This window comes from Amblyomma maculatum, chromosome 8 (genome assembly GCF_055883805.1).
Source record: "Amblyomma maculatum isolate TAMU_Amacu chromosome 8, ASM5588380v1, whole genome shotgun sequence".
Taxonomy (NCBI): domain Eukaryota; kingdom Metazoa; phylum Arthropoda; class Arachnida; order Ixodida; family Ixodidae; genus Amblyomma; species Amblyomma maculatum.
The window spans coordinates 90,265,990-90,292,797 of NC_139351.1; the positions used below are offsets into that span (position 1 = coordinate 90,265,990).

The 26,808-nt window shown below is 45.9% G+C and overlaps 1 protein-coding gene across 3 annotated transcripts; it reads right to left on the reverse strand.

The window, feature by feature from the left end:
• Window positions 1-859: 859 nt before the first annotated feature.
• LOC146181776 (uncharacterized) lies at window positions 860-17,339 on the reverse strand. 3 transcript variants are annotated; one of them, XM_084576785.1, is made up of 2 exons: window positions 17,060-17,339; window positions 860-2,735 (listed from the first exon to the last, which is right to left on the reverse strand). In XM_084576785.1, the coding sequence occupies exon 2, from the start codon at window positions 2,722-2,724 to the stop codon at window positions 2,392-2,394; it is 333 nt and encodes a 110-aa protein (XP_084432911.1). In that variant the 5' UTR covers window positions 2,725-2,735; window positions 17,060-17,339; the 3' UTR covers window positions 860-2,391. The 3 variants fall into 3 exon arrangements, with proteins under 3 accessions (XP_084432911.1, XP_084432910.1, XP_084432909.1); XM_084576784.1 differs by lacking the exon at window positions 17,060-17,339 and adding an exon at window positions 13,372-13,501; XM_084576783.1 differs by lacking the exon at window positions 17,060-17,339 and adding an exon at window positions 6,770-7,369.
• Window positions 17,340-26,808: the final 9,469 nt, after the last annotated feature.

Consider the following 26,808-nt stretch of genomic DNA (forward strand, 5'->3'; position numbering starts at 1 on the left):
CTCGTTTTGCTTCTGGACAGGGTATGCGGAGGAGATACCTGTGTTTCATTTTTCGTAACAGCTCTGTGATTAATCTGTACAGGATAACTTCAGTTCACACTGAGTGTCCTTTGAAGGTGTAACCACACCACGAAGGCAAGCTGAACTGCGAAGAGATGGCTGTCTTTGTGTAGTATATACCACGCCACCGCTGGACAAGCTCTTTGAAATTTGACAGCGTCTATGTCAGTAAAACTTTAGTAGGATTTATCTAGCGTAGCTGCTCAATACCCATGATTGAAATTCTGTATTTACCTGCTTCTTTACAAGAAATTAGAACTTTGACGCGCAAATCGTTTAGCAGCGAGTAATTTGCTTCATTTTATTGACGTTCTGATGTAATTACTTTTTCGAGGCTTTGAATACATATAAAAAGAATGAATAAACTAGACGGTAATATTTCTACTCGAATGTTAAGACTGCCGATAAAAATGTTGCATTTGATGTGTTCTCGAGTAGTATCAACACCATTCCCGATTCGAGCTATTGATAAATTCACTCTCGCCCTACCATCTAGTCAGCTGGCCGTAGCTCAGTTGGTACAGCGAGTGCCCCGGCTTAACCCCCAGTACCAGGACAAATATTTTAAACTATTGAATGTCTAAGAAAGCTGTAGAAGCAGCTTGGCTGCTCTTTAGTGAATGTCAATATATAATTACTCCCTTATTACGTTCAAACAAGATGCGCTGTATTTGTCAGATCTAAAATGTATGCGTAAGTTAACCACTGAACACTCCACTCTCACAGGGTGATCTAACGGATATAACGTAGGTGTTGATGACACTCGCAAATAGATGCAATACAACAACACAGATACATCTCCTGTTAGCATACTGAATGCTCGTTTATTTCAACGAAAAAAAGCATCATTGAAGAGACGGACATGACAGATACAAATAAAGTTTCTCATGCTATTTACATATAGACCGGTGAGCAAATAAATCATGGCAATGAGATTGCAAGATATTGAGCTCGACGTGTTGGAATCGAAATGGTGTGTGAGCTTTGTACATATGCAGGCGGTAATAATACAGTGAGCATTGTTGACACATTGCAGTTGGTCATTTCGCGTAATACATGGGATGGGAAGAGTTAAATACATCAAACAAGACACAATGAAAGTGGGGCACGCGTATAAACAATGTGAGCTATATACAATAATATACAAAATTTTCAATTTCTTTGAGTATTTTCACTATCTTGAGCAGCAATTTTTGCGCTATGTTCATCTCTGTGTGAAACGGCCAATTTCTTTTGTGGAGCTTTCTTTGAGACTAAATTTTACTCGATCACTTACGCACTCCCAGATTTCTAACCCAATTGATTACGAATACGAATTGATCTGCACAACGTATTGATGATTTATGTTTAACCAACCTAAACTTCGAGAATAATGCTGTCCCGACGTATAAATCAAGCTTATTTACAAACTAAAACGCGCTTAACTCGAATGTTGGATCTAGTGCTAGGACTACTGCTGCTTGAAAGTGAGGGATGTCTGAACGGTTATTTGCTAGGCTTGCGTATCACGAAAATTCTTTGTTACTACATTTACACGAAAGCCAGTCTTGGGTCGCAGCACCATGCACTGTAGGCATTACTGTGTTAATACTGCGTGCCGCTAGATGGAGCAATAAGCAAACGGCTTTGCTTGCGTAACTTGGGCTCTATGCTTTTCGGTTGGCCTAGTTCACTTTAGGCCGCTTTTTGAATTTAGTTTCCTTAATGACAGCGTATCTTCCACGCTCTGATAAGTTCTGCTTTCTGCTCGTGGCGGAAGAGAAAGGTTTCTGGCCCTGATTTCTCACAGCAGATTCTTTCTCAGAATCACGCTAGAAAATATTTCGAAATTTTGCATAATTAGAGCACGACCTACGAATACGTAGACGTAGAAGACATATTCAGCCGCTTGCTGGCAGTTAGCTCAGTAGGTGCTCTCTGACTACTGTTTTGCGAAACTTCTCTCAACCCGCCGACTCGGTAATTGATGTTTTAGCTCTGCGGGCGAGGCGGCGATGGTTTTACGACATTTGCGGACTCTGGGGCATGAGCTGCAGCTAGCAATGAGCTCAGACGAATGTGCTGAAATCGCCATCTGTAACGAGCTCTGCAACTGACATCAAGCAAGTTATCGAACTGGCATCAAGCAAGTTGTCAAGCTAGCGTAGAGCAAGTTGGCGAGCTGACATCGAGGAAGTTGTCGAACCGGCATTAAGCAAGTATGGACGTGGCGATGGACAGTTATTCTCGACTGTTCATCGTCACATCAAGCCTTGGAAGAAAGCACGTCTCTCTGGATGATTTCGAGAGCTTCGCTGGAACGATTAACTTTTTCTCGTTCTGTGTCAGCGCTCAGCGTCCGCGGCGCTCCCTGGTGGCAGTCTCGTTGACGCTGGAGTCCGGAGCGTACCGCAGGAAGTGCTCGCAGTACTCCTGAAGCCTGTTGAGGTTCGCGCAGCATGGTTCGTACGACTCCCTCGCGCCGGTAACGTATATGCACTCATCGCAGATAGCCTTGGCCCGCGAGTCCTTGGTGCAGTTGCTGCCCGGTGCCACCGCATTGCCTCCGTCCACCGCGCCACCTGCCTGATGGGCGGGCATGGCGCGGCAGCCGGCGCGCGTGGTGGCTAGCAGCAGGAATAGGGCAATGGACAGCAGCGCCACAGTGGTTGTTGAGCGAGACATCTTGCAAGATCCTGCGTGAGGCGACAAAGAACATGGAATGCCCATTATAGTAAAATGCAGTTCTTAAAAACAGCAGTTGGCAAATGTGGGCAATGGTCGCATGTGTGTGTTCTTCTGTCCAACAGTACACAGTATCACTTTTGACATTTGACTGCAAGAAATAAGATAGATACATTCAAATTATTGAACTTATTATTTAGATGCACGGTTCCCTCTTTAATTAGATAGCCACAACATCTTTAGCAGTGGACTATTTTCTGTAACGGATGAAATGACTAGAAAATGGCTATTACATGGCGCGAATGACGCGGTTCATTCTTCCAGGCATTACTACTCTTTTTTGGTAACTCGGGCAGCGAGTTAACTGTAATGAACGCAAAACAAGCGCACATGACCGTCCGAAAGATTCAAGAATGGTATCTATGGTGAAATCAAAAGGTATGTAGCTAATGCTTTCGCTCTACATTCAGTTCAGCAGCGTTGAACCATTCTCATTTTTTAATGTCCATACAGCCGTAGTCACCTGGTTGCGTCACAATGACGCCGATAATAGATTTTTTTACAAAAGCTTATTTACTTCGGACCTGCATTGCAGATATTCAACCTTGTCCTGTAATTAGAACGGGCTATTATTTATTAATAACGAAGGCTTTTGCAGAGCCGTATAGCAAGCGGGTCGAATTTTATAAGCGTATTTCCAACAGCAAAACCATCGTAACCAAAACAGCAAGAGCGAAACAAATATGCACATCCTTACTGTAGAAACAAATTATATATATATATATATATATATATATATATATATATATATATATATATATATATAATTTGAGATTTTTAGCTCATTTTACGGTTATAGGAGCGGACACAAGACCGGGTCAATCAGAGGTGAACGGGCGGGGACTTTGCCCGGCCGTTGGCGTAATCAGGCCGATGATAATGATGAAGGATCAGATTTCCGCGAATTAACACTCCATTCGATAAGTTTCGTAACCTAACTGCTTAAGAAACTACGATTTCAACGTGCCATGAAATGTCGCATAGTTATTGTTGCTCGACTGGCCACTAGATGGTCTTGAGTAATCGTCCTCGGTAACTTTACTGATAAGCATGGATTCGCAAACGAGCATTGTTGCTTGAGATTATTATAATCGCCAGCAATGGCTGAGAGAAATAATCTTAGTTGAACTCTATTCTACAATTGACCTGTTTCAAGTAGAGCTATTGCACATGCGCCGAGCCTCCTCGGTCGCCATTTGCGCCGGAATGTCACGTGAAAATGGAGGGAGGAGCTCGCTGCACCTGCTTTTCCACGAAACTACAGTGGCTAGCTATTCTAGCCACTGTAACGAAACGGCATTCCTGCAGGCTTCATCGACGCAGCGGACTGCTGCACAATAATTGCGTGTAGTGCTAGCACCTTCTAGGCCTACGGAATGCACGCACTGCATATCCCCGCTTCCCCTAACTCGCTTCAAGCGAGGAAACGAGGCCAGGTTCGCCAGCGTCCTGTTGTCATGGATTAACAGGGGGTAAAAGAGGGGGGTGTCACAGTGTGTCCACAGACGGCTCACGCGTCTCTGCCCAGGCTAGGCGAGACCGACCCAGCACTAAACTACTGCTTGGAAAATAAGCCCATCCCACTATTGTGAACGTAATTTGTGCACAATTTCTCTGTAACCCGTCCCGTCAAACGTACTTCGCCTGGCGGCCGCAAGAGCGGCGCGCTACTGTAAAAAGGCCTATTAACTTTCTATAAATATATTGCAAGATGCGCTTGGTGAGTGCAGCAAGATACGTTAAGCATTTTCGAGGACAAGTCGTCTGTCCTCGGGGATGGGTTTCTTGGCCAGGCTAACTTTTCAAAGTTGCGCCGTCTAGGTGGTGTCCACGCCTGAAGGAAGACGGATGACGCAAATCAAATATATAATATATAACTGGCGGCGTGTGGGTGTGTTACGCTGAAATCGAAAACAATATAAAAGACTCAGCAATGTGGTGTCAAAGACTAAAAAGCAAGACATAATGGCAGGCCGGCGGCAGAGCTCTTGGAAGGCTGTTCTATGGCCGAAATCAGTCGCGTGGAATATGGAGCGTCCAGAATGTGAACGTCCTTTCAAAAGTGGTCTGATATTCCGGTAATGTGTCGAGTGCACCTGCGGGACCTGTACTGAACCCCTCATTTCAGTGCGCTTAGAAAGCACGAGCGGAATTGGTGTGACGCCAGAAGGCGAAACTTTCGAACACCAATATTTCGCCTTATTTATGCCAAACTCGAGGATGTTCGTCCGTCATGGTTACTCAGCGACTGCATTGTTTATCTATTGAGCATGAAGTCCCGGACTCCATGACCGCGTGCTGGAATTCTAGGAACTCGCTTTTTAAGGCGAGAGCCTTCAATGGCTCATGCTGTCGTGTACAAAATGTGTCCCGCTTTTGCGGCGTTCTGATTAGCCGAGGCGGGATGACGTCATAGAGGTCTCGACCAATCACAGAGCATCACCACAGTATGCGCGAATGTGTGCATTATATGGCTATATGTCAATCACTGTTTAATTAGTAATTAGTAATTAATCAATTACAAAGTGACGACTAATTAAATAATTCATTAATTGACTAAGTAATGCATAATTATTTGCTACAAACATATATAACAACCTACCTACTTACTAATTAGTTATTTGACCAATAATTAAATAATTTTATTAATTGCTTACTAATTAGTGCCAGTTTCGTAGCAGAGTGCGGCACTCAGGCTTTCGCCTTTCGCTACTTTAGTCGCTAAAGTCCCTCGTAATTATTGTTTTCATCGGAAGTTGTTTGTGGATGCATACTGTATGGTATGTTTAACTCTCAAATCGACTCGGGCTGTGAGAGACGCCGTAGAGGAGAGCTCCGAGGCCGCCTGGGGTTCTTTAACGTGCACTGACATCGTACAGTACACAGACGCCTTGCTGTTCGCCTCCGTTGAAAAGCGGCCGCTGCGGCATAGAGTAGGACTCCACCGTCGCAAGCAATTCGTGGATCATCCCTCAGGAAGTAATTTTCGGCCATTCATAGTAAAAAACTGATCTCTCTGGTTTTCTGTGGCAGTCTTAACTCCTCATAGCGAGCGAAGGAAGTGTAAAAACACGGTTTCGCTAGTCAATGAAACTTTGGGCAATTCCGATTAGTGTGTTTATAGCAGTACTTTTGCAACATTTCTCTGTTGTCCCACAATATTTTCTAAAATGCATCATTCCTTTGTTTTGATTTGTCAGTCTTAACGATGAGTTGATGCCAGCGTGGGAAAAACTTTAAAAGTCGCGCTGATGCTACGCACCGGAAGGTTGGGCGCACACTACTTATTGTGTTTATACAGTTGCTCACAATGTCCAATCGTCTTCTTAAAGTTAAACATTTAACGGCTGGGGCCGTTAAATTCCCAGCCTTTACAACCGGTATTCATATTTCTCCCAGGTGTTTTGAGTTTAATATCAATGGTGTCCTCTCTCGCTTTTTGGCAGAAATAATAATATGAAGCTGAAGTCGAAACACCCTGACCGCTACTAATTGCTAGATTTTTATAATTACTTGATGCAATAAATGCTTGACATACCTGCGATATCTTTATAACGTTCAGTTGGGCTGGTTGGTAAATGTGCATATTTGTAAAATAGCGCGAACAACGTGGGGCAAGAACAAGAAAGACACGGGACGAGCGCTGTTTTTGTCAGAGGTTGTTCGCGCTGTTTTACAAATATTCATATCTTTAGAGACGCCAGCAATGGGTGCCTGAAAAGCATTAACTAGGTTCCTTTGCACGCGACAAACGTTCGCTATTGTATGCACACGTACAACGAGCTTGGATGAGAAGAAACGAACTATAATGTGAAAGCTGTACTGTATAGCGAGAAGGCCTCACTAAAGAAAGTGACACTGGCATTTGACACACATCCGAAAAAAATTCCAGCTGAGAGCTACATGTCATTCTAAAACACTGTCCCATCCAATCTCCCAAATAGCCTGGCCATTTCGTCAGGAGTACAGCTGTCACGTTGCTTACCGGGTGGTGACAGTTTTTCCGGGAAGCTGACCAAGTTGTTGAGCGTGATGTGTTATACACCACCAATTTCCGATGTGTCGCTTTGCACTCCGGCGTGTCCTGCTTCGGTGTAAATTGAAAAGTCTCTACAATGCAGAACGTCGATCAAACGGAGGCCACAGGTTCGACTCCTTCTTTAGACGGAAAACGTTGGCTTCTTTTCCGGCGCCTTTCTCGGCCGTCAGTTATTGAGGACGTCACCAAAAGCAGCGCTGACCAGTGTGCTGCGATGCACTCAAGCTGTCTCTCTGCGCAGTGCGGTGAGTCCAGCAGTGGTCCACGATTCAGCTGTGAGCCTGGTCACCGTGCTCTATACGTACGCGGTCCCAGGGGAGGAGACGAGTCTCTGCACTCGCACGACTGACCCGCTCTCGCTTGGGCTGGCACCGCCGTGATCCCGGCTTCTTGGCAGTGACCGCGGCGGCTGGCTAACGCAATTACGTCAATATGCCAGTCCGACTGTCGCCTCGGTGTTTTTGAACTGTGCTACCGCATTTTGCGTGTACAAAACTGAGAGGGCGCTGAGGAAAGGGGTCTCAAGAGGGGCGAATACGTCGAGAGAGGGTAGAGAGCTTTGCATCGGCAACGATAACGGGGTGTACACCTCTCCCCTCACCCGCTCTCTGTGGAAGTCGTACGAGAGTCTCCTTCCCTCCCACACGCCTTATCGGCGTCCTCCTTGCTGTATAGCAAGCTGCTACTCGCCCCTACTCGATGGTTCCCCATGCTGGGAGCGACGTTGTCAGCGGCTCGGGGCGTGAGATCGTCGGACCGCCCATCCAAGAGCACGCGCTGTTAGGCTTAACTTGGGAGGAGCCGCAGGGAGCGCTACGTTGCATCCTCCGCCAATCGGAGCGCGTCGCGTGACCTAAATCCTAAACGAAGAAGAGGCGACGAAAGGGCATTCGTTCGCTTTCTGACCCTATCAAACCCGCCCCGTTTTGTTTGCTTTTTGTCTTCTTAACGCGAAATTATCAGCGTATACAGAATCATGCCATATCGGGAATGTTGTAAGGCAATTGCAGACACGCACGTTTATTTGTTGTGTTCATGAGGTGACCTTGAAACCTATAACGTATTATGGCAAACACGTTCCCGCCTATGATTAAAAGGCAAATCTTTCCAGTGGAGACAGATGCTATGATGGAATCTGAGACACACCGGATAGTGACAGGTTTTGAATAGGTAAATGCATATTTTCTAGGGAATTCACGCTACATGATCGTTCACATCACTGCAGAGAAGGTCCTATGGAACACAAACGCCGCTGATGGGGACTCGTATCAGTGGCCTTTTAGCTGGAATTTGTATTTGCGGATATATTAAGACATTATGTAGCGACAATGAGACCGCTACCTTCGAAACTAAAGCATTCCGCTAGAAAATGCTAAAAGCGGAATTACAGTGATCGCTACTCCCACGAGATTTTGAAATCAAGGGATCGTTCCTTTAAAATGCGCCGTTCGGTTTGTCAGTGTGAGCCAACTGCGCTTTAAGGTCAATGGTTCCCTCCGAGAGACCGGACAATCCGCACGATGAAAACTTATCTCTATACCGTAGCCGGGATTCGAATTGAACCTCTCTGGCGCCCACCGCTAGCCCCCTCCCCCCCTCTTATCACCCGAAAGGCCGGTGTGGTGAAGCGTTTTAACTGTGGAAGCTTCGGGGTTTCTTGAGTTATGCACAAAGATTTCACCTTGCCAGCCTGTTGCTGGTGTACTATATATCTCTCGCTATCGTCGGGTGCCAACAGCGCATGCCTAGATGGCGGCTAACCGCAGCAGTATACGAGAACGCGGACGCTCAAGCTCTGTATTGATGTGCTTGACCGAAATACCGGGATTTTCACCGAATGCTTCCAGAAATTCCAACAAATAAGGGATTCGAAATATAAAAAAAAATGGCTTGAACTTAGCGATAGAGCGAAAGCTGTGAGTGCTGCAGCGAATTTCTCTGCGGACACCTGGATTTTATGCGCCGCCATCACAACGTTCGAACGAACCTTATTTCCTAGCAACTCACTGTTGTCGTTCGCCTCTACCAACTACCGAGTTATCTCTCCTCTTCTGCTTCTTCTTCTTCTTCTTCCTCGTTTTCTTCTCCTCCTCCTCCTCCTCCTTCTTCTTTTTCTTCTTCTTATTTCGTCCTACAACTCCTGGCCCAGCTCTCGTTTCATACCACGTGACAGTTGCTAGGCAACGGTCATGTGGCATGGTGCCACGCCGACGGCTTGAAAACCTAGTGCAGTGTAGCTTTTGCTACAAAAAAAAATGGTTTGGTTTAGTTTAAAGGGTTTAACGTTCCAAAGTAACTGAGGCTAGGAGAGACGCCGTAGTGGAATGGAAGTTTCGACCACCTGGGTTTTTTTTAACGTGCACTGACATCGCACAGCAGCCGGACGCCTTGCTTTTCGCCTACACCGAAAAGCGGCCGCCGCAGCGGAGATTCGATCTCGCATTCTTGAGACGGCAGTTGATCGCCGTAATCGCCGTGGCGGGGCCAAATAGAAGGAAAATATTTTCAGGAACAAACATTTCGCCGAATTGGGCGTAATTTAAGCCTTTTGATTAGGATATACTCAATTAAAACGCTATAATTAACCTTGAAATTAAGTTGAACGGCCAGTGCCAATAGGGATCTCGAAACTGTGCAAAAGACAATCTGAAACGAAAGAAAACAAGTTTTCAAAAGCCCGACAGCGCGAGAAAATCCGGCGATTTTTTCAGCACGAAAACGAGACTGGGGGCACAGGAAGCTCGATGGAAACGCGACGTTCTCTGGTGACTTGTTTCAATCATTATGGTGCCAAATTCAAACTGCATGCTCTTTTGTAACACGTTATGCGCATTTTAACCCTTTGAGTGTCGAATATCCTGAAAAAAAAAACACCACCAGTGTCGATTTTTGTTTGAAACGCTATGCTTTTAGCGCAGTACCCGTACGACAAAAACGCCGCAGGACAGAATGCGGCCGCCGTACCCGTACGGCAAAAACAAAGGGTTAATGCGAACGGATTACTAACACGTCTGCGATTCGACACCGCACTGTACCCATAAAACATGACGTCATCATGAATGTCCCTAGTCTATGAGAGACACCGTAGCGGAAGACTTCAGAAATTTCAACCACCTATAGAGTTTTTTTAACATGCACTGATATCGCACAGTATATACAGGGGCGCCTTGCTTTCGCCTACACCGAAAAGCAGCCACCACGGTCGGGATTCTATCCCGCGTCCTGAAACAACTGTCAAGACTGAGAGCATCTCCTAAAGGTGCGCGTAAACGTTGACTTTTGGAATTAAGCTCTGAAATTGTACAAGATGACACTTAGCTTATGGAGGGACAAATTTTCGCCACCCATAACCTCACTGCAAAATAGAAGAAGCAAGGGTGCATACTGCTCTACGATTTGCTGGAAGGACGGCGAGACGCTGTAATTGTAAAGCTTAAGAATCAATAAATGTTTTCATCAGCACCACAGCTCCAAGCCATCACTCGTTTCAACGCGCTCCCGACGTCTGCGTTGGCCAGCCTGCTGCCCCCCTCTCATCCTTTCCGCGCAGTGGACTTGAGAGATGCCACATCCTCTCACTTTCTTCCAATGGAAAGAAAATAAAACACCGCGGTAGGATACGTAGGAGCAACGTAGGCACCACGCCATCTTTGTGTCACGTGACTGCGCACCCATGCTCCACAAAATATCCCCGCTAGCGCGGCGGCTGCGTCGGAATGCATGCGACCAGATGCGGCAGCGGAAGTTCGACAGCAATCTCCCCCTCGTCATCGACGAACTCATCGCCTGAAATAAGGGCACATAACAGCAAATTCGGCAACCCTCAACGCTTTGCAGCGAGAATGCCTGAATATCACCGATATGGCATGCAACCAATATGCAGACATATGTAGTTGCGGAATTATTCAATCTAAAAGCATTTGCGGCAAAATTGAGGCCACAGGTATTCATGCTTTCTTATTCTAACGCATTATCAGTCTTATGTGTCTCCGTCGGATTTATTTACCGACATCGCACCGTACATGTGCACCTTGCTTTTTTTTTGCAACTCCCCTGATGGGGCTGGGACAGGTAGGTCACCGCCGCTTGCGGCGGGGGCTAGCCTGCCATCGAATTTTTGTGTTGTAGGCCGTCGTTGCACCCGCCACCGCTTCGGTGGTGGACGACAGCTGTTGTTGCGGCGCGCGTCTTTCTTTCCCTCTTCCTTTTCTTTCTTCTCTATTTTCTCTTCTGTCAGCACGAGGCAGCGGAGGTGGCTCAGCTACAGAGCCAGTAGCAGGCCCGTTCATTTATTTTCCTTCTTCCCACAGCCACAACAACAACAACCTTGCTTTTCGCCTCCATCGAAGAGCGATCGCCGCGATCCTTGAGTCCTCCAGTCGAGCTCCCTAACTATAATCAGCCACTGCGGTAGAACCGAAGTGAAGATGCACCAAAAGGCGGCACACGGCTGGATTGAGGCAGCAGCAGGAGCTGGGGTTCGAGCCACATGAGTTCGCGCAAATCGAACTAAGTGGACATGTCTCAAAAGGCGACACCCTCAGAATATCAGCCCTGTCGCAAGCACGATGGAATGCGGGCTCTGCCCTGCTTATAAAAACCCTGCTCCCCTTAAAGTTGGTTTTAAGCGCGCCACGACGGGACACAAGCAACAGAATAAGAGTAGACAGGACAAGGCACCTTGTCCTGTTTACTGTTTTATTTGTGTCCCGTTGTTCCGTGCTTAAAAACAACTTTAAAGGGAGAACACTGGCCAAAATATGTCTTCAGATGATAGCGGAAATGAAAAGATCATGTCTCATATACTACAGATTAAGCATGACAACATCAAGGAAAAGAGGCTTTACAATTTTAAGTCGCCATTGAAAATTACATAAAACGAATGAGGCGCCATCTAGCGGAGAAAGCCTGTTACTTTCACTGTAGTACCCCCCCCCCCCCCCCCCCCCCGGCCGTGACTACATGTCTGCAAAATATCGCTGATTTTTGCAAGTGCACACTGTTTTGTTTTTTCTTCTAGGAGTGCTTGGCATAATTTGTTATATTTTGCGCTCTCTCCAGTGCGTCCTTAAATAAAAACCATCCTTCCTTTCGAACCGCAAGAGGCATGCTTTCAGGTTTTTGCCACTAGATGACACCACAGTGTTTGGAATTCCGTGAATGAAGCAATGATAGTGTTCACTAATACTTCTGTCACACGGGCAAGTCCCAACTCCCTCGAACTTCTTTTCCATAAAGGACCACGCAGGGAGTTCAGCCCCAAAGGATTAGTCGCCGTGTCACACGGCTAAGAACGAGCTCCTCAAAGACGCCGTCAGGGTCCCATTAGGCGCTGTTCGTTTTGTGTATGCATATAAAATGATGTTAGAAACATGTAAATTAATTTTGGTCTGCTTTCGTTCCAACAGTTTAAATTGAATTTAAAATATAAATGTGAATTAAGGCACATTTATATTTTAAATTCAATTCAAAAAAGGAATGCGCTGGTACTTTTATTAGCATAGTGGGTTTGTCCTTTCTGCTGGCCACAATGTGCTTGCAAAATTCTTGCGTGTATGCTTGGATATTAGCGCATTTCCTTTTTTCCATGCTCTACGTTGTGCTACAGTATTAAAATTAGTTAAAAACGCAAAATTAATGCTTACGTGCTTCTTTTAAAGCCTGTACTAAAGCTCACGGGGAGCCAGAGTACTCCCTTTACCTGCTCGCGGGAGATGATTGGAACTCCTTACGCTAGGAACTTCCCTAAACTTCCTTTCCTAAAGGACTGCATGCCGTGTGACATGGTGCGTATCTCTATTGGGATAAATACTACCTTGGTTGGTGGGAGTTAAAAGGAGTTCAGCCGTGCCCGTGGACAGCAGTATAAAACTTTCGTCGACGAGGCGTGCGTTATTGTGCCTTAACAGCATCGAGTATGAACCTAAAAAGGACGTTACTCTACGCAAAAAAATGTCTGTTTACTGTCTGGAGAGTGAAATCTATATTTGTTTTCAGTAGTTTTTTTTTTTTTTTTTGTCAACCACCAGTCGTCATCGCGGTCGCTGCTTATGGTTTCCAACATCGGTCTACATAAAAACGGGCGCATGCACTGATTGAAAAATTCTCGGTAAAAGTTTTCTACAGCGTTTCTACCAAAACCGTTATGGAATCTAACATTTTAGACATCAATCTTTCCATTGCGCTGAAAAACGATTCGAGCCAAATTCCAGCGTTCTGTCCCAACTAGCCTGCAATAACGGCGCTGTTCTAATATGCGCAGGGCACGGCCCAAACAGAGGGACTTTAATTGCCGCTTGGAGCTGGTGGTAAAGTATATAAGCCTTTCCGGTAAATGTTTCCAGGTTGTCGTCATAGTGCGCGCTGGAGGAAGTGGTAGGTGTGTTTTCGTCTTCTACTCCCAACAGCGTAAAGAGGAGGCACTTTGATATCTCCAGGCGAACGACGTAAGTGTCTATTGCGGCACTGCTTACACTATAGTATCGTCGGGCCTGTCGCAAACAATTAAGATTGGCCGCCAACTTGTTGCCGTCGAGTTGGTGACTCACGTAGACACGGCGATCCTCCTTCCTCCTTCTTCCGGCTCTGGGGAGAGACCGGCGAGCCAACTTCCAGCCGGCTTTGTTGGCGAAAGGATAGTTGCGCATGCCGGGGTATTGTATCGGTCGCCGTGACTGACATTATCCGGCAAAACGGGACAAAATAACTTTGGTTAAAATAAGGTAATACCTAATTAATAATATTAATAAATAATATATATTTACAATATTTGATTTGATTTGATTTTGGGGTTTAACGTCCCAAAGCGACTTAGGCTGTGAGAGATGCCGTAGTGGAAGACTCCAGAAATTTCGACCACCTGGGGTTCTTTAACGTGCACTGACATCGCAAAGCACACGGGCGCCTAGCTTTTCGCCTTCATCGAAAAGCGGCCGCCGAGGCCGGGATGGATTCAATCCCGCGTCCTTGGGCACAGTAGTCGAGCGCCCTAACCACTGCGCCACCCTGGCGGGGCACATAATAATAATAATAATAATAATAATAATAATAATAATAATAATAATAATAATAATAATAATAATAATAATAATAATAATAATAATAATAATGATAATGATAATGATAATAATGATAATAATGATAATAATAATAATTATTAATATTATTATTATTATTATTAACCGCATGTCCTTTGGTTAAAATAACTGATTTTATTAGTCGATGGGTCGCCCGTCGATTATACAGCCTAACAGACCGTTATTTTACAAACAAAAGTGAAATTTCTCGGCGACTTAGAGAATCTAAATATAATTATTCTGGAGCCTCTCTCTGTGTAGAGTTTACTTTTAATTAACCATTTCTTCTCCAGCGCCCACAGTTCTGACCAGCCGGCATGAGCATATTAATGATCAGAACTAGAATACGGAGCTGAAATGGCACCCATGCTGCGGGGGCCTGTCATGGTAGGCAGGGAAGCAATATCTTTGCGCTTTGCAACTTCAGTTCTTATGTATGACCAGCAGCCGATAGTATTTGGTAGCAACATATGTGTGCGAAAAGAGGATAACAAATAGTTGCTAAGGGTAACAATTTGTATTCCAGTGGAAGGAAAGCATAGCAGGGGGCTTCGGAAACTTAAGTGAACGGATGAGGTTAAAAAGTTTGCAGTGGTCAATGGATGCAGCTAACACAGGACCAGGTTAAGTAGAGGAGCATGGGAGATGCTTTTCTCCCTACAGTGGGTATAGTACAGCTGATGATGATGACGATTAAGATATTTCGACGCAGGGATATGAAGGGTTAATCTAGGTATATATCCATGCCCTAAACGAAGTGATTTATTTTTAGATAAAGGCGAGTTGTTTTTACTTTGCATTGCAGAGATCCTTCGTTTTCCTGAAGCATATCACAGCTTGCATGAAGGCTCATCAAACTGCAATCGCAAACAAATTAGTGAATACAAGAAGCACACAAAATACAGAAGGCTAGGCGAAAAGAGCACTTGACACGTATAGAAAGGCCAGAATGCAACACTAAACTCACTTGCCGTGTTGTCACTTGCTCACGGCCCGGGGCATTTTTTTTTTTTTACGACTCGATAGCGATAGCGTATACAGCCCGTTCAGCTGAAACGACGTAGCGTCGCCGTAATTCAAGATTGTGAGAAACGTGTCGGATAAAAATGCACAATTAATTTCTAATTAAATTTGTAACGCGACCAGACATTGACAGCGTTCAGGGTGGTGTCCTATTATTTCTCTACTGGTCAAGTTGGAGGATAGTTGAGATAGGTATTCCAAACGACGACGTATATCCGCTTGTACGCCACTTATTGTAAGTGTGTGTCCACCGATAAGTAGTACGGATACAGGGCCTTCCTTACAGTGGCTTAAGACAGCGATAAACAACAGTCGATACGCTGAAAAGGTCAAATATCTCTGCATAACTTCAGAAGGCCCGAAGCTTCCACCCATAGAGCGTTTTCAGCGTTTTACCGTACCACCGCCTAGACACCCCTTTTTGGGGATATCTCTTGAACGCACGGGAGAGGGGGAGCAGTGGCTGCTCCTGGCCCTATACGGGGCTGGGACTGGTAGGTCACTGCCGCTTGCGGCTGGGACTAGCCTGCCACCATATTTTTATCTGTTGTAGGCCGTCATTGCACCCGCCACCGCTTCGGTGGTGGACGACGGCTGTTGTTGTGGCTTGTGGCGCGCGTCTTTCTCTCCCTCTTTCTATTCTTTCTTCTCTATTTTCTCTTCTGTCTGCACGAGGCAGCCGAGGTGGCTCAGCTACAGAGCCAGTAGCAGGCCCGTGCGTTTTCTTTTCCTTCTTATTCCTTCTTCCTTCAGTCGCAGCAACAACAACAACAGAAGACGGGGCTAGCGGCACGCTTGAGAGCAAAAGGTGCTGAGTTCCATTCTCGGCAACGGTAGAGAGATAATGTTTGGGCAAAAAGCAGAACAGCTAAAGAAGTTTAACAATTTGTCAAGCCCTGTGCCAGTCTCTCTATGACAAAATTCGCGGAGGGAAAATGCGTTGCGTCAACTTCTCCTCGTTGTTTCCCGCTTTTTCGTTCGAATAAGTTTTTGGCGCATCCCAAGGAGGGCGCTGCAAGTTGAAAGTTAAGCACAGGTTCTTCAGCTTCGCTGTTGTTTGTCAGCCTGTTCTGGGACAGACGCACGTAAAAGACAAAGGATTGTCAGAGGTCAAAGCCATAGCGTTTAACTCTGAACTAACATCATTTTCAGTCGGTCGTATTCGCTTTCGAGAGTCCGAGGCTTGACGTATATATAAGTTATGCATATATGCCTATATATATAAATGTTTCGCTTCTACCTGAGTTCACACGGGCAGTTGATGCGGGACACCTATTGAGTGATTGGACACGTCGATTTCATTGAATTAATTGTCCTACTTAGAAGAGGTGTAACACGTCACACGGGCCGGAAAGCAATGAAAGGAGGAAGTGAAAATAAAAGCTCCATAGCTTAAGTACTGAGTAGGGAAATTCTCCGACAGCTCGTGTGCAACTGAATTCCACCTTCCGACCGCAGTTAGTGCAGTCGGTAGGTAGAAACTTCCCTTGCAGCGTCAAGTGGCAGACCGGCAGTTTAGTTGCCACATAGTATTAGAAATGAAGCAACTGTAAGCGACTGGAATTTCGCATATGCGCAAAGTTACCCTGCCTGTTACGGCTTCTTATTCGCGGTGTAATGGTGCCAGTGTGTTCGATTCCTATATCACCTTCTCGTCTCAAAGGACAGGCCCTAAGTAGTAGCTCCTGCCACGTCTCGCGGTATCGTGGCGTCATAAAGACCGCCGACCCCATTCAATGCTCGGCCATGTCACCTGCCAGCTAGCACCTGCCAGATCCACACCTGCGATTTTATGATCGCAACGGCGGATTTTTGGCAGAACAGGGCCTTTAAAGATGTCACGTTAATATATAGCATTCCCTTTGCAATTACGAGTGCTTTTTTCTGGGACAGCCGTACAGAGTTTAACTTTCGAGACTTGATTCGCATTGTACCCGAAGAAGATCGTTAAATACGTACATAATTTTTCCTCGAAAAACATTGTATCGAATTATACCGAATTTCCTTTTCCTCTTCATCGTTTTCTGGAATCACTTTCATAATATTTACTTTAGAACGAGGAGTTCCCTCAAGCGTGACACATAAGAGACGCGGGCAATGCTCCAACCGTTCCGAAAAAAAAAAAAAGAAAAATCACTTGCCAGCTTGCTCCTTTGCGGTGGCGTCCGTCCGGTCTTTGTATTTCTCGCCTTCGATAACGGGCTTCCACGAGCATTGCGCAAGCTTCCTAATCTCCCGTACGCTTTGTACCGCTTATCCACTGCGCACTCTAGCTCTTGCCGATATATGCTTTTTCTTCTTGCTCGTCATGGGCCCCCGGTGCCCGTCAAGTTGTGTGCGGAGGAGTTCTGTTCAGTCAAGGGAGATCGGTGCACTTCATCAGCACGTATCGCTGTCATCAAGCCAGCGAGATTGGCTCGCTTATGAGCAGCGGCTAGCGAGTTTAGCGGTACCCTCTTATACGGCCCAGGAAAGGGGGGAGGGGGCCCTCCGTATTTGTATTGCCCCTTCATCTCCTTCCGGTCATGGCCTTGGACCGTGTCCAATCAGTCAACTTGGCTCAGTGGCGATAACGGTATTGGCACTGGAGACAGAAATGGTGGCAGTGTCATCATGTATCCAGATTTCCGTTTTTGTGCTCCTTTTGTTCAGAAAAAAGAACGAGGACAAGGTTACGCCCGTGTCATGGTCAGAAAGGTGAAAAGAACGTCGGCCTTGCTCTGGTCTGCCGCATTGATTCTCATTCAGCTCGATATGTACCTAATCGTTAAAACTCAATTTAACGAAGTTGAAGGGAACCGCGAAATATTTCGTTAAATCGGGAACTTTGTTAAATAGAGGGAGGCATTTCTCGGTCGCTTAATCCGATACAGTCGATTATTATATGGTGTCGAGGCATCAAGGAAATACCGCGGCATCATAATTGCGAAGCGCAAATGTGCTGAAAATGAAATCATGCTTGGAAATGTGTAATAGCCAACTTAAATGAAAGCCCAGTGAAGCTGTACTGTTACGTCATCTTTATATGCAATGCCACCATGTCCACTATGCTATGTTGCTACAATGAAATTCCGGCCCGCGCAACCACCGACACCGGTAGCCCGTATGAAAAGCAGCAACGAAATTTTTTACCTCGCCAAGAAGAGTCCCAGGCAATTAAATTTCTTTCCTAGAAAAGCCGTCGCTGATCTTTGCTCGCTTGCGGTTTGTAAGCAACATCTGCCCGGATTTTTCGCGCGTTCTTCCCTGATGTGTTCCGGCAAACCGTCGTGGCAGATTAAGGACAACCATAATTTGTCTCGGTGTTGGCATGCGGTACCGCTGCCGACACCGAGTAGACGGGCCGGCTTTTTACCTCTGTCGAAATTTCGTGAATTAAAATCAATATAACTTTCGTTTCGCACAGTGGAGTTTGGCAAAAGCGAGACTTAGTTTCTACATGATGTTGCCGCTGGCTCGCAGTCAGCACCACATTCTTGAGCGTTTTGTGCAAAATAGACCAAAATATACTTTTTCACCTTCATTTTTCAGCAAAATGTTCGTTAAATCGGGACGGATAGCGAAATTAGTTTCGTTATTTTAAGTTACTCAAAGCATTGGACCGTATAAGCGTCTGAGAGGAAATCGAGATAACTTCGGTAAATCGGGAATTTTGTTATATCGGGTTTTGTTAAATCGAGTTTTGACTATTTTTATGCTGACTGCGTCGAAGCTTGTAGCCTTTGTAGTAACCTGTGAACGGGGCTCTGGAGCAGTCGACGAGCCGTGTGGTGGAATATTGAGATGTCGATGTCACTCAAACGACGGCTTGGCTGCATATTATACTGCGGAATAATAAAAGCACTGAGAGATGTCGTTGCAGGGATTGTGTTCAAAACAGAGGCTCATGAAACTGGGTTTCGGTTTCTAGACGTTTATCGCGATTGTTCTTCGGTGGCAGTATCAGGTACGATAAGAGGACAATGTCCTGATTAATAAGGAGTAAGAACCGCTTTGTTAACCGATGAGAACAGGCCAGTTGTGATCACGTGATCACCTGGTCTAAAGTCCACTGCGAAAGTCGGGTGATACCACAGTCATGGCATCGTCCAGGGCGGTAACGGGAAAGATGGGTGATGGGGAGGTCAAAATTCCTTGAGTTAGTTTCTGAACTCGATCCCAGCCGTGGCGGCCACATCCCCGCCGGGGTGGCGCAGTGGTTACGGCGCTCGACTACTGTTCCCAAAGACGCGGGATCGAATCCCGGCCTCGGCGGCCGTTTTTCGATGGAGGCGAAAAGCAAGACGCCCATGTGCTGTGCGATGTCAGTGCACGTTAAAGAACCCCAGGTGGTCGAAATTTCCGGAGTCCTCCACTACCGCGTCTCCATATATCCTGAGTTGCTTTGGGACGCTAAACCCCACAAACCAAACCAAACCTTGGCGGTCACGTTTCGATAGACAAAATGCAAGGCACCAACGTACTGTGCAAGGACACGTTCGGGAACCCCAAGTGATTGAAATTAGCCGTAGCCCTCTATAGCCTGAGTAGCTTTGGAACGTTAAACACCATGAAACCATAAAAACCATACTGTCTGAAGTGCAATACAGATGTATGTTGTGATAAGAATTGGAGAATTGGAGAGCACGCATCGATCGTACATGTAGAAGCATTTTGAAGGGGTACACGCCATCCCGTGTCGATATGGGCCGAGTGAGCACCTGTCACTGATCACAACACTGCCTATATAAGCACAATGATGCGTGTCGATATGGGCCGAGTGAGCACCTGTCAGGCACAATGATGCGTGTCGATACGGGCCGAGTGAGCACCTGTCAGGCACAATGATGCGTGTCGATATGGGCCGAGTGAGCACCTGTCAAGCACAATGATGCGTGTCGATATGGGCCGAGTGAGCACCTGTCACTGTTCACTACACTACCTATATAAGCACAATGATGCGTGAAAGTGCTTTCTATGACAATAACGATTTTAAGGAGAGTGACGAACCATAGTTCAAAAGCGGAATGAGCAATGAAAGAGCACTTTTATTTTTTGTCTCGCGGAATTCGGAAGTGGTTTTGTACTTTTTTTGTATTCTGTTTTTGTATCTAAATCTGTCGGCAATGCACTCTTTATATGTATTTCGTTATTTATTTTCAGTGTCGCTTCATAAATTTTCTTACAATAATATTATTGTTATTTATGTTGCCTATCGAAATCTATTACCATGGGAGGTCCCACCTGCGGTCTTGTACCATGGGACCTCTCGCTGTATATTCTTGTACGTTGTTTTTCTATTCAAAAATTACCTTTCAACTTCAACTTCAACTCTAACGTGAATACTTGTTGCTTGCACCACGTTCTAAAATCAGATGGGCCTGAGGCAAACGCGATAGGGCGTGAGTCCGGTGTTTAGAAAAGCCACAAGCCCGCAATATGGCTCTCATCGCCACGAGTTCTCGTGTTCCCTTTCATATTGCTTCCACCTGTATTCCGACTGCTCGGCAAGCAGTGGGGGCAAAACAAGTTCCTAAAAGCCACGCGCTTGCAACCTACGTAGCTATCTTAAAAGCTTGAGTTGGACATGTTATGCAAAGAAAAAAGCAAGGAGGAAAAAAAGAATATGACGGTTTGCTCTCTCATCCTCTTCAGCCGCTGACTTCCATTGTCCGCGTGAATCTCATCGAACCAGCAGCGGCGTTCAAGGTGAAGGCAGTCCCCTGATGAGATAAGTTCCTTATCACAGAGCCGCGGTGATTATATGGATGGGGTGATCTTGGCAGCCTGTGTCCCATTGAAGCAGAGCGCAAAAGTGCGGATCGGTTATCGATATGCTACTTTCCTCTGTATATTTTTTCGTTAAGCCTGTGTTGGATTCGTAGCGATGGCAATTAGGCGTGGTTCAGTTCAGTTAAGTTCAGCTTTATTACCTCCTGCTGGGGTATTGCAAAAGGTGTGAGATTTCGTTAAAGTAAACAAACTAAGTGGTCATCGCTGTATACATAGTCTTACAACTGAAAGTAGCCGCTGCAACCATTTCATTTTCTTTTTTGCTCGCTTGTTCTGAATATCCTTCCAACGGGCTCATATTGTTACGTGGCGACAAGCGAGAAGAACGACAGTAGCGCGAGAAGAACCCTCGCGCTGCCACTAAATCATCTTTCACCCTGTTGCCATCCTGTGCCGTGTTCTCGCTTGTCGCTGCGTGATAATATTGGCGCCAAAAAGGGGAAGTACATTGTTCCAAACGCGATGTAAGGGAAGCAAGTTGTTGGACGAGTCGATGACAATCTCCCATAGTTACAGCTCGAAAGACAGGACAAGAGAGAAGAAGAGAACACAGCGACGTGTTCTGTCTTTCTTGTCCTGTCTTTCAGGCTTTAACTATATGGAAGAATGTACGGAAGCTATTTCAAATGTTCAAGAGGCGAGGTCAAGATAACTTGATAATTAATTAACGCTGCTACTGATAGCTCCGCAGTGCACTCTGTTAATCTAACGACGTGTCAGTACGTCTTGCCGTACAATGGACAAAATTTAAGTGGCAGAGATAGTAACTAGTGAGCAAATAAGATAGTGGCCCCCATGGCTGCCATAGCGTCCTGTGCAACGTAGTTTGTCATAACTCGAGGCATTTTTTTTTATTCCGACGAATATGATGGCCGCCCAGACTGTATGGAAGGCAACACGCACGCACCGACTGGAAAAATTACAGGGTCTCTTAAGATATCGCTTAAGAGGTGAATGGTGAAAGCCCACTCTTCCTCCTTTTATCATTCGCCTCTTTTTCTTGCCTCCTCTCTTTACCTATTTCTCTTTCCTTCTTTCTTTTATCTTCTTAATTTAGTCAGATTTGCCATTACTAAGCATTTTTAGTCATTTCTAATCAAATGTAGCCGTTACAAGTCAGCTTTGGAGATATTGGTGATCTGAAGTCATTCGCAGCCATTACAAGTCATTAGTAGTCATTACAGTTCGTTAGTAGTAATTTTAGTCATTTCTAATGAATTGTAATCGTTAGAAGTCGTTGTTGGTAATTGTCGTATTGGTAATTGCAAGTAATTAGTAGTCATAAAAATTCTTTAGCAGTCATTTTTGTCATTACTACTCATCACTAAGCATTTTAGTCATTCTAATAAATTGTAGTCGCTACAGTTCGTCGTTAGACATATGGGTGATTACAAGTAATAGTCGTTATTATTAGTCATTACCCCCTCTACCAGCCTCCATTAACCCCGCCGGGGTGGCACAGTGGTTAAGGCACTCGACTGCTGTGCCCAACGATGTGGGATCGAATTCCGGCCTCGGCGGCCGCTTTTCAGCGGAGACGGAAAGCTAGGAGCCCTTGTGCATTGCGATGTCAGCGCACGTAAAGGAACTCCAGGCGGTCGAAGTTTTCGGGCCCCTTCACTACGGCAAGCCTGAGTCACTTCAGGACGTTAAACGCTATAGAAGATGGATTTATTGAAAGGAAAGGTAGAGAGGTTGACCGCAATGGTTTAGATCTGGCCTGCTACTCTGCACTGAGGAAGGGGAAGGGGAGAATAAAGAGGATCATGATGAGTGGCGATGTGCAAGAAGGCATATGAAAATATATACAGGCACTGAAACTCGCTTTACAAGCGCAAATCAAGCCCGGTGCACAAAAAACGGCAAAGAGCTCGCACTACCTGGACACCCTTCCGCTTGTCCTGCCAAGCGTCCAGCAGCAGTTCCTCCGACAGAGGCCGCTTGTAAAGACGCTTCAAGGAAACGGCTAGCACATTTCTAAACCCCAAAAATTAAACTTCATAAACCAAACCGATCCAATCTCTATTATAACCTCTACTAACCACTATTACAATCAATTGTTTTTACTTCTTTAATCAGTCTTAATATATGGCAAACATTTCCAGATGACGGGTCTGGCGGTCACTTCCGCCGACGCACAATGAGCCTAGGCAGGCTTTCGCCTTAACACGAGCAAACGCTTACTCTCTCGCATATGCTTACGCGTTATTCTTGAGATCTCTCAGAAGTGAAGCTCAATATGCTCCTATACTTGCTTCACAAGTGTGTACACTTTACTGATTCCTTTCCTGTTGAAAGTAGTGCCACGAACGCTAGATCGAACGGTCGTTTTAGCAATATGCACCATAAGCATATTGGCGCTACCACGGCCGACAGGTTGCGCTGGTGGGTTAGTGATTCGTTCCGTCTTTGGACAACCATAAGTCCTCCTCATGCGACACTACTCTATATGTGGCCTCTTTTTTTGGGTCCATGACACCGTTCCCAAGCATTTCACCCCAGAGGAGCCTATAGCATCACGCTTGGGGAAATGTTGTACCCATTTTAAACCACTGGGTTCCCAGCGGCTCCAGGGATCGAACCTGGTACCTCCCGGATGCGAATTGAATGCTCTAGCACAATGCCACAGCTTTCTTATCGCTCTTCTCTCTTGCCCTCTCTTTATCATCATCGAGCTGCTCGAGTTTTGTTTTTGGAGGCATGTAAAGCTGTTTCATGTTATCTGCGTTTAGAGCTTTTTTCCACTTTCGTAAGCACCAAATCATACCATTTTGTGTTTGAACAACGCCACCTTTGCGGGTCTACTTCTCTACGCTGCACTCAGTGTACAAAGAAGACTATGCTAACTCACAGCATCTGCGAATTTCCCTTGTTTGTCAACTGGAGAACATAACCATGGCCCGACAAGCCTATTTCTTGAACCGAGATCTGTGTTGCGTCGGTAGCAAATAGCACGTTGCAAAAGAACATATTCGAGATGTATTTGGGGATATATGTTCCTTTAGCAATGAGGATTCCTTCGTCCTGCTATCATTAGTTGTTACTGCCTCTGACGTCAAGGCTAATAATATGTAGCCAACGCAGAACAGTTTTAAAAACGTCGAATACCGTTCGTTCTGAAAATCGCGATCTTAACGTTCCGGGCTCTTAACGGTAAGCCAATTGCCGCAGAGCTGCTAAACACGAAACCAAACGCCAGCTAGTGTTGGTTTAGAGCACTGAAACTGGTGCGGAACAGATCGCAAACTGCAGCCATACTCCTGTTCTGCAATATTTTCTCATAGAAAACTGAAAGAAACGCTGCTCACTGGGTCAGTTTTGCATCCACGACCATCTACTTTAGCTCCCATTGTGATACTTGCGCTTCCAGCATGTCTAAGACTGCCATATTCGCAGACGCATGTGTAGCGAAGTAGCTACAGCGCTGCTGACATTTTAATTTTGCTGTCTAATCCATATCGCCCCACTTCGGTATTTGCTACCTGCGACTCGTTTTGAAGCGAAACTTCACTATACGCATGTATCAGCCCAAGTCAACTTGTTCGGCCGCTTGACCTTCAAAATGTTAGTGAGAACTTGGTCTGATTAAGTGTATACGTGTTGTCATTCCGTGGTGCCCACCCAAAAGTATATCGCGCATTCCTTTCCCCTAAACCTAACGTCCCCCGCCTCGGTGGCGCAGTGGTGAAGATGTCCGACTAATGTGCCGGAGTACCCGGGTTCGAATCCGACCGTCGGCGGCAGCGTTTCGATGGAGGCGAAACGGAGAGGCGTCCGTGTGCTGTGCGATGGATCGGACACCCGGCGGAGTCAGCTTCGTGTACGAGGGAATCGCCTGGTTAGGTCATCGGTCACGACCTGATGTGACGCCATGATTGCGTCACATCCTGACACATCCGGACATGGCCGATTATGTCACCAGGTGATGGCGTTACAATCTCGAGGAATCCCGCGGAATCTCGCGAAAAGGTGTGACACCTCTGGCTGACGCACGCACGCCCGTATGGACACTCATGCGTTCGCCTTAATATGGTGGACTGAAAAGGTGGTGTTAGAGGGGATATTGTGGCTAATCTCATGGCGAAGCTCGAGCCTCTCCTTAATTCAAACCGTCGAACCATGCATAACCATGCTTAACACATGTTTCACTCGTATCTCTAAGTTCAAGCCAAACTTAAACTCCTACAATGTTTTAATTTCCTCGGAATTATCGCTGCAACAAATTTCATTTGTTCGGAGCAATGTCGAACTACTTCGTGCATTTTATTCAGCCGGGAATGCCCTACGATTCTAGGCACTGAGTTATCCCTTTTCCTTGAAGTGCTGGGTTCTACTTCGAGGTGCTGGCGTCAAACCATCCTACCGATGCACCCTTTTATCGATAAGATAAACACGCTAAACTTCGGCGCTGCAACACTTGTGTCATGTTTGCTTTCTTTTCCTTTGATGCGATAGGACTAAAAACTCCAATCGGAGAGCAAAAAACCGTGACGTCCGGCGTTCTATATCAAAAAAATTGCTGGTTGGTCAGTGGAGAGTGTGACGTCAAAGACCACGTGACATGGCCAGTTAGCAGTGGTCTTAGTTGTGGCGTGGCTGATCGCAGTAGCTGGCTTGGCTTCAGATAGCAACTGCGCTTGGTTGTGTATAGACGTGTCCAGACAGCCATGGGCATCATGTTGGAATGGAGCCAGAGTGAACACCGCGAGTGTCCATCGTAATGGAAACGGAAGTTTCTTTGAAGATGTAGCGTCGGCGACTACGTAAGGGCATGCGGCGAGCAGCAGTGACAGAGAAAGAGAATTAGGCTAGTGGCCCTCAGACTTTAAAGCTGTCAAATTTTCAGCACGTAATGTATGTACGTAGTAAAGCGTAATCTAAATATTTAAGGCAAAGCTTTTCTTGGCTCATCAGTGGCGTGCGCAGAAAGGGACTCTGATTGGATTACGTGACCAAAGGACAGATCTAAAGCCAATCGAACACAAAATACATAAGCCAAAAGAGACAGAATGCTGATTACTTGCTATAATGCCTTAATGACATTGCATAATAACTAGTCACATTAGTCACGTCTAGAATCCAAGTCATAGTCAAAATTTCAATCCAGAATCCACATATCAAGCCCATACCGAATCCAGTAATGATCACTTGGCTATCAGTTCAGTTCAGTCGTGTCCGACTCTTCGTGACCCTATGAACCATATCACGCCACGCTTTCCGGTCTCTCACTATCTTCCTAACATCACATAACTTCATCTGCAGCGCCCCGAGGATGCCATCTAACCATCGCGTTCGCTGCCTAACCCTTCTCCGGTGACCCTCAACCTTTCCCAACATCAAATCTTTCTCCAGCGACTCATCTTCTCTCATCAGATGACCAAAGTAGCTAAGCTTTAACTTTAGAATTTTACCCTCCAATGAGCAGTCAGGGTTTATGGTCGACAATATCGACTGATTTGATCTTCTGGCAGTCCAAGGAACTCTCAAGATTCTCCGCCAGCACCACAATTCAAACGCGTCAATTCTTCGGCGGTCAGCCTTCTTCACAGTCCAACTCTCGCATCCATACATCACAACTGGAAAGACCATAGCACGAGTTATACGGATCTTGGTTGGCAGTGTAATGTCTCTGCTCTTTACTAGGCGGTCAAGGCTAGCCATGGCTCTATTTCCCAGAAGCAGGCGTCTCCTGATATCATGGCTGCAGTCTCCTTCTGTGGTAATACTGGAGCCCAAGAAGAGAAAATCTGTCACAGCTTCCACTTCTTGTCCCTTGATGCTCCAGGACTTGATAGGGCAAGACGCCATGATCTTTGTCTTTTTAATGTTCAGTTTAAGCCCAAGCTTCTCACTCTCTTGTTGAACGCGCATCAGAAGTCTCTTGAGTTCCACTTCACTTTCTGTCAATAAAATGGTATCATCCGCATATCTACGGTTGTTGATACGTTTTCCAGCAACCTTCACTCCAGCTGAAGACTCGTCCAGACCGGCTTTCCTCATGATGCACTCAGCATATAGGTTAAATAGGCAGGGCGACAGTAGGCAGCCTTGTCTCACTTCTTTCTCAATCGGAAAGTAATCAGTAAGACCATGCCCAGTTCTGACTGTGGCCTC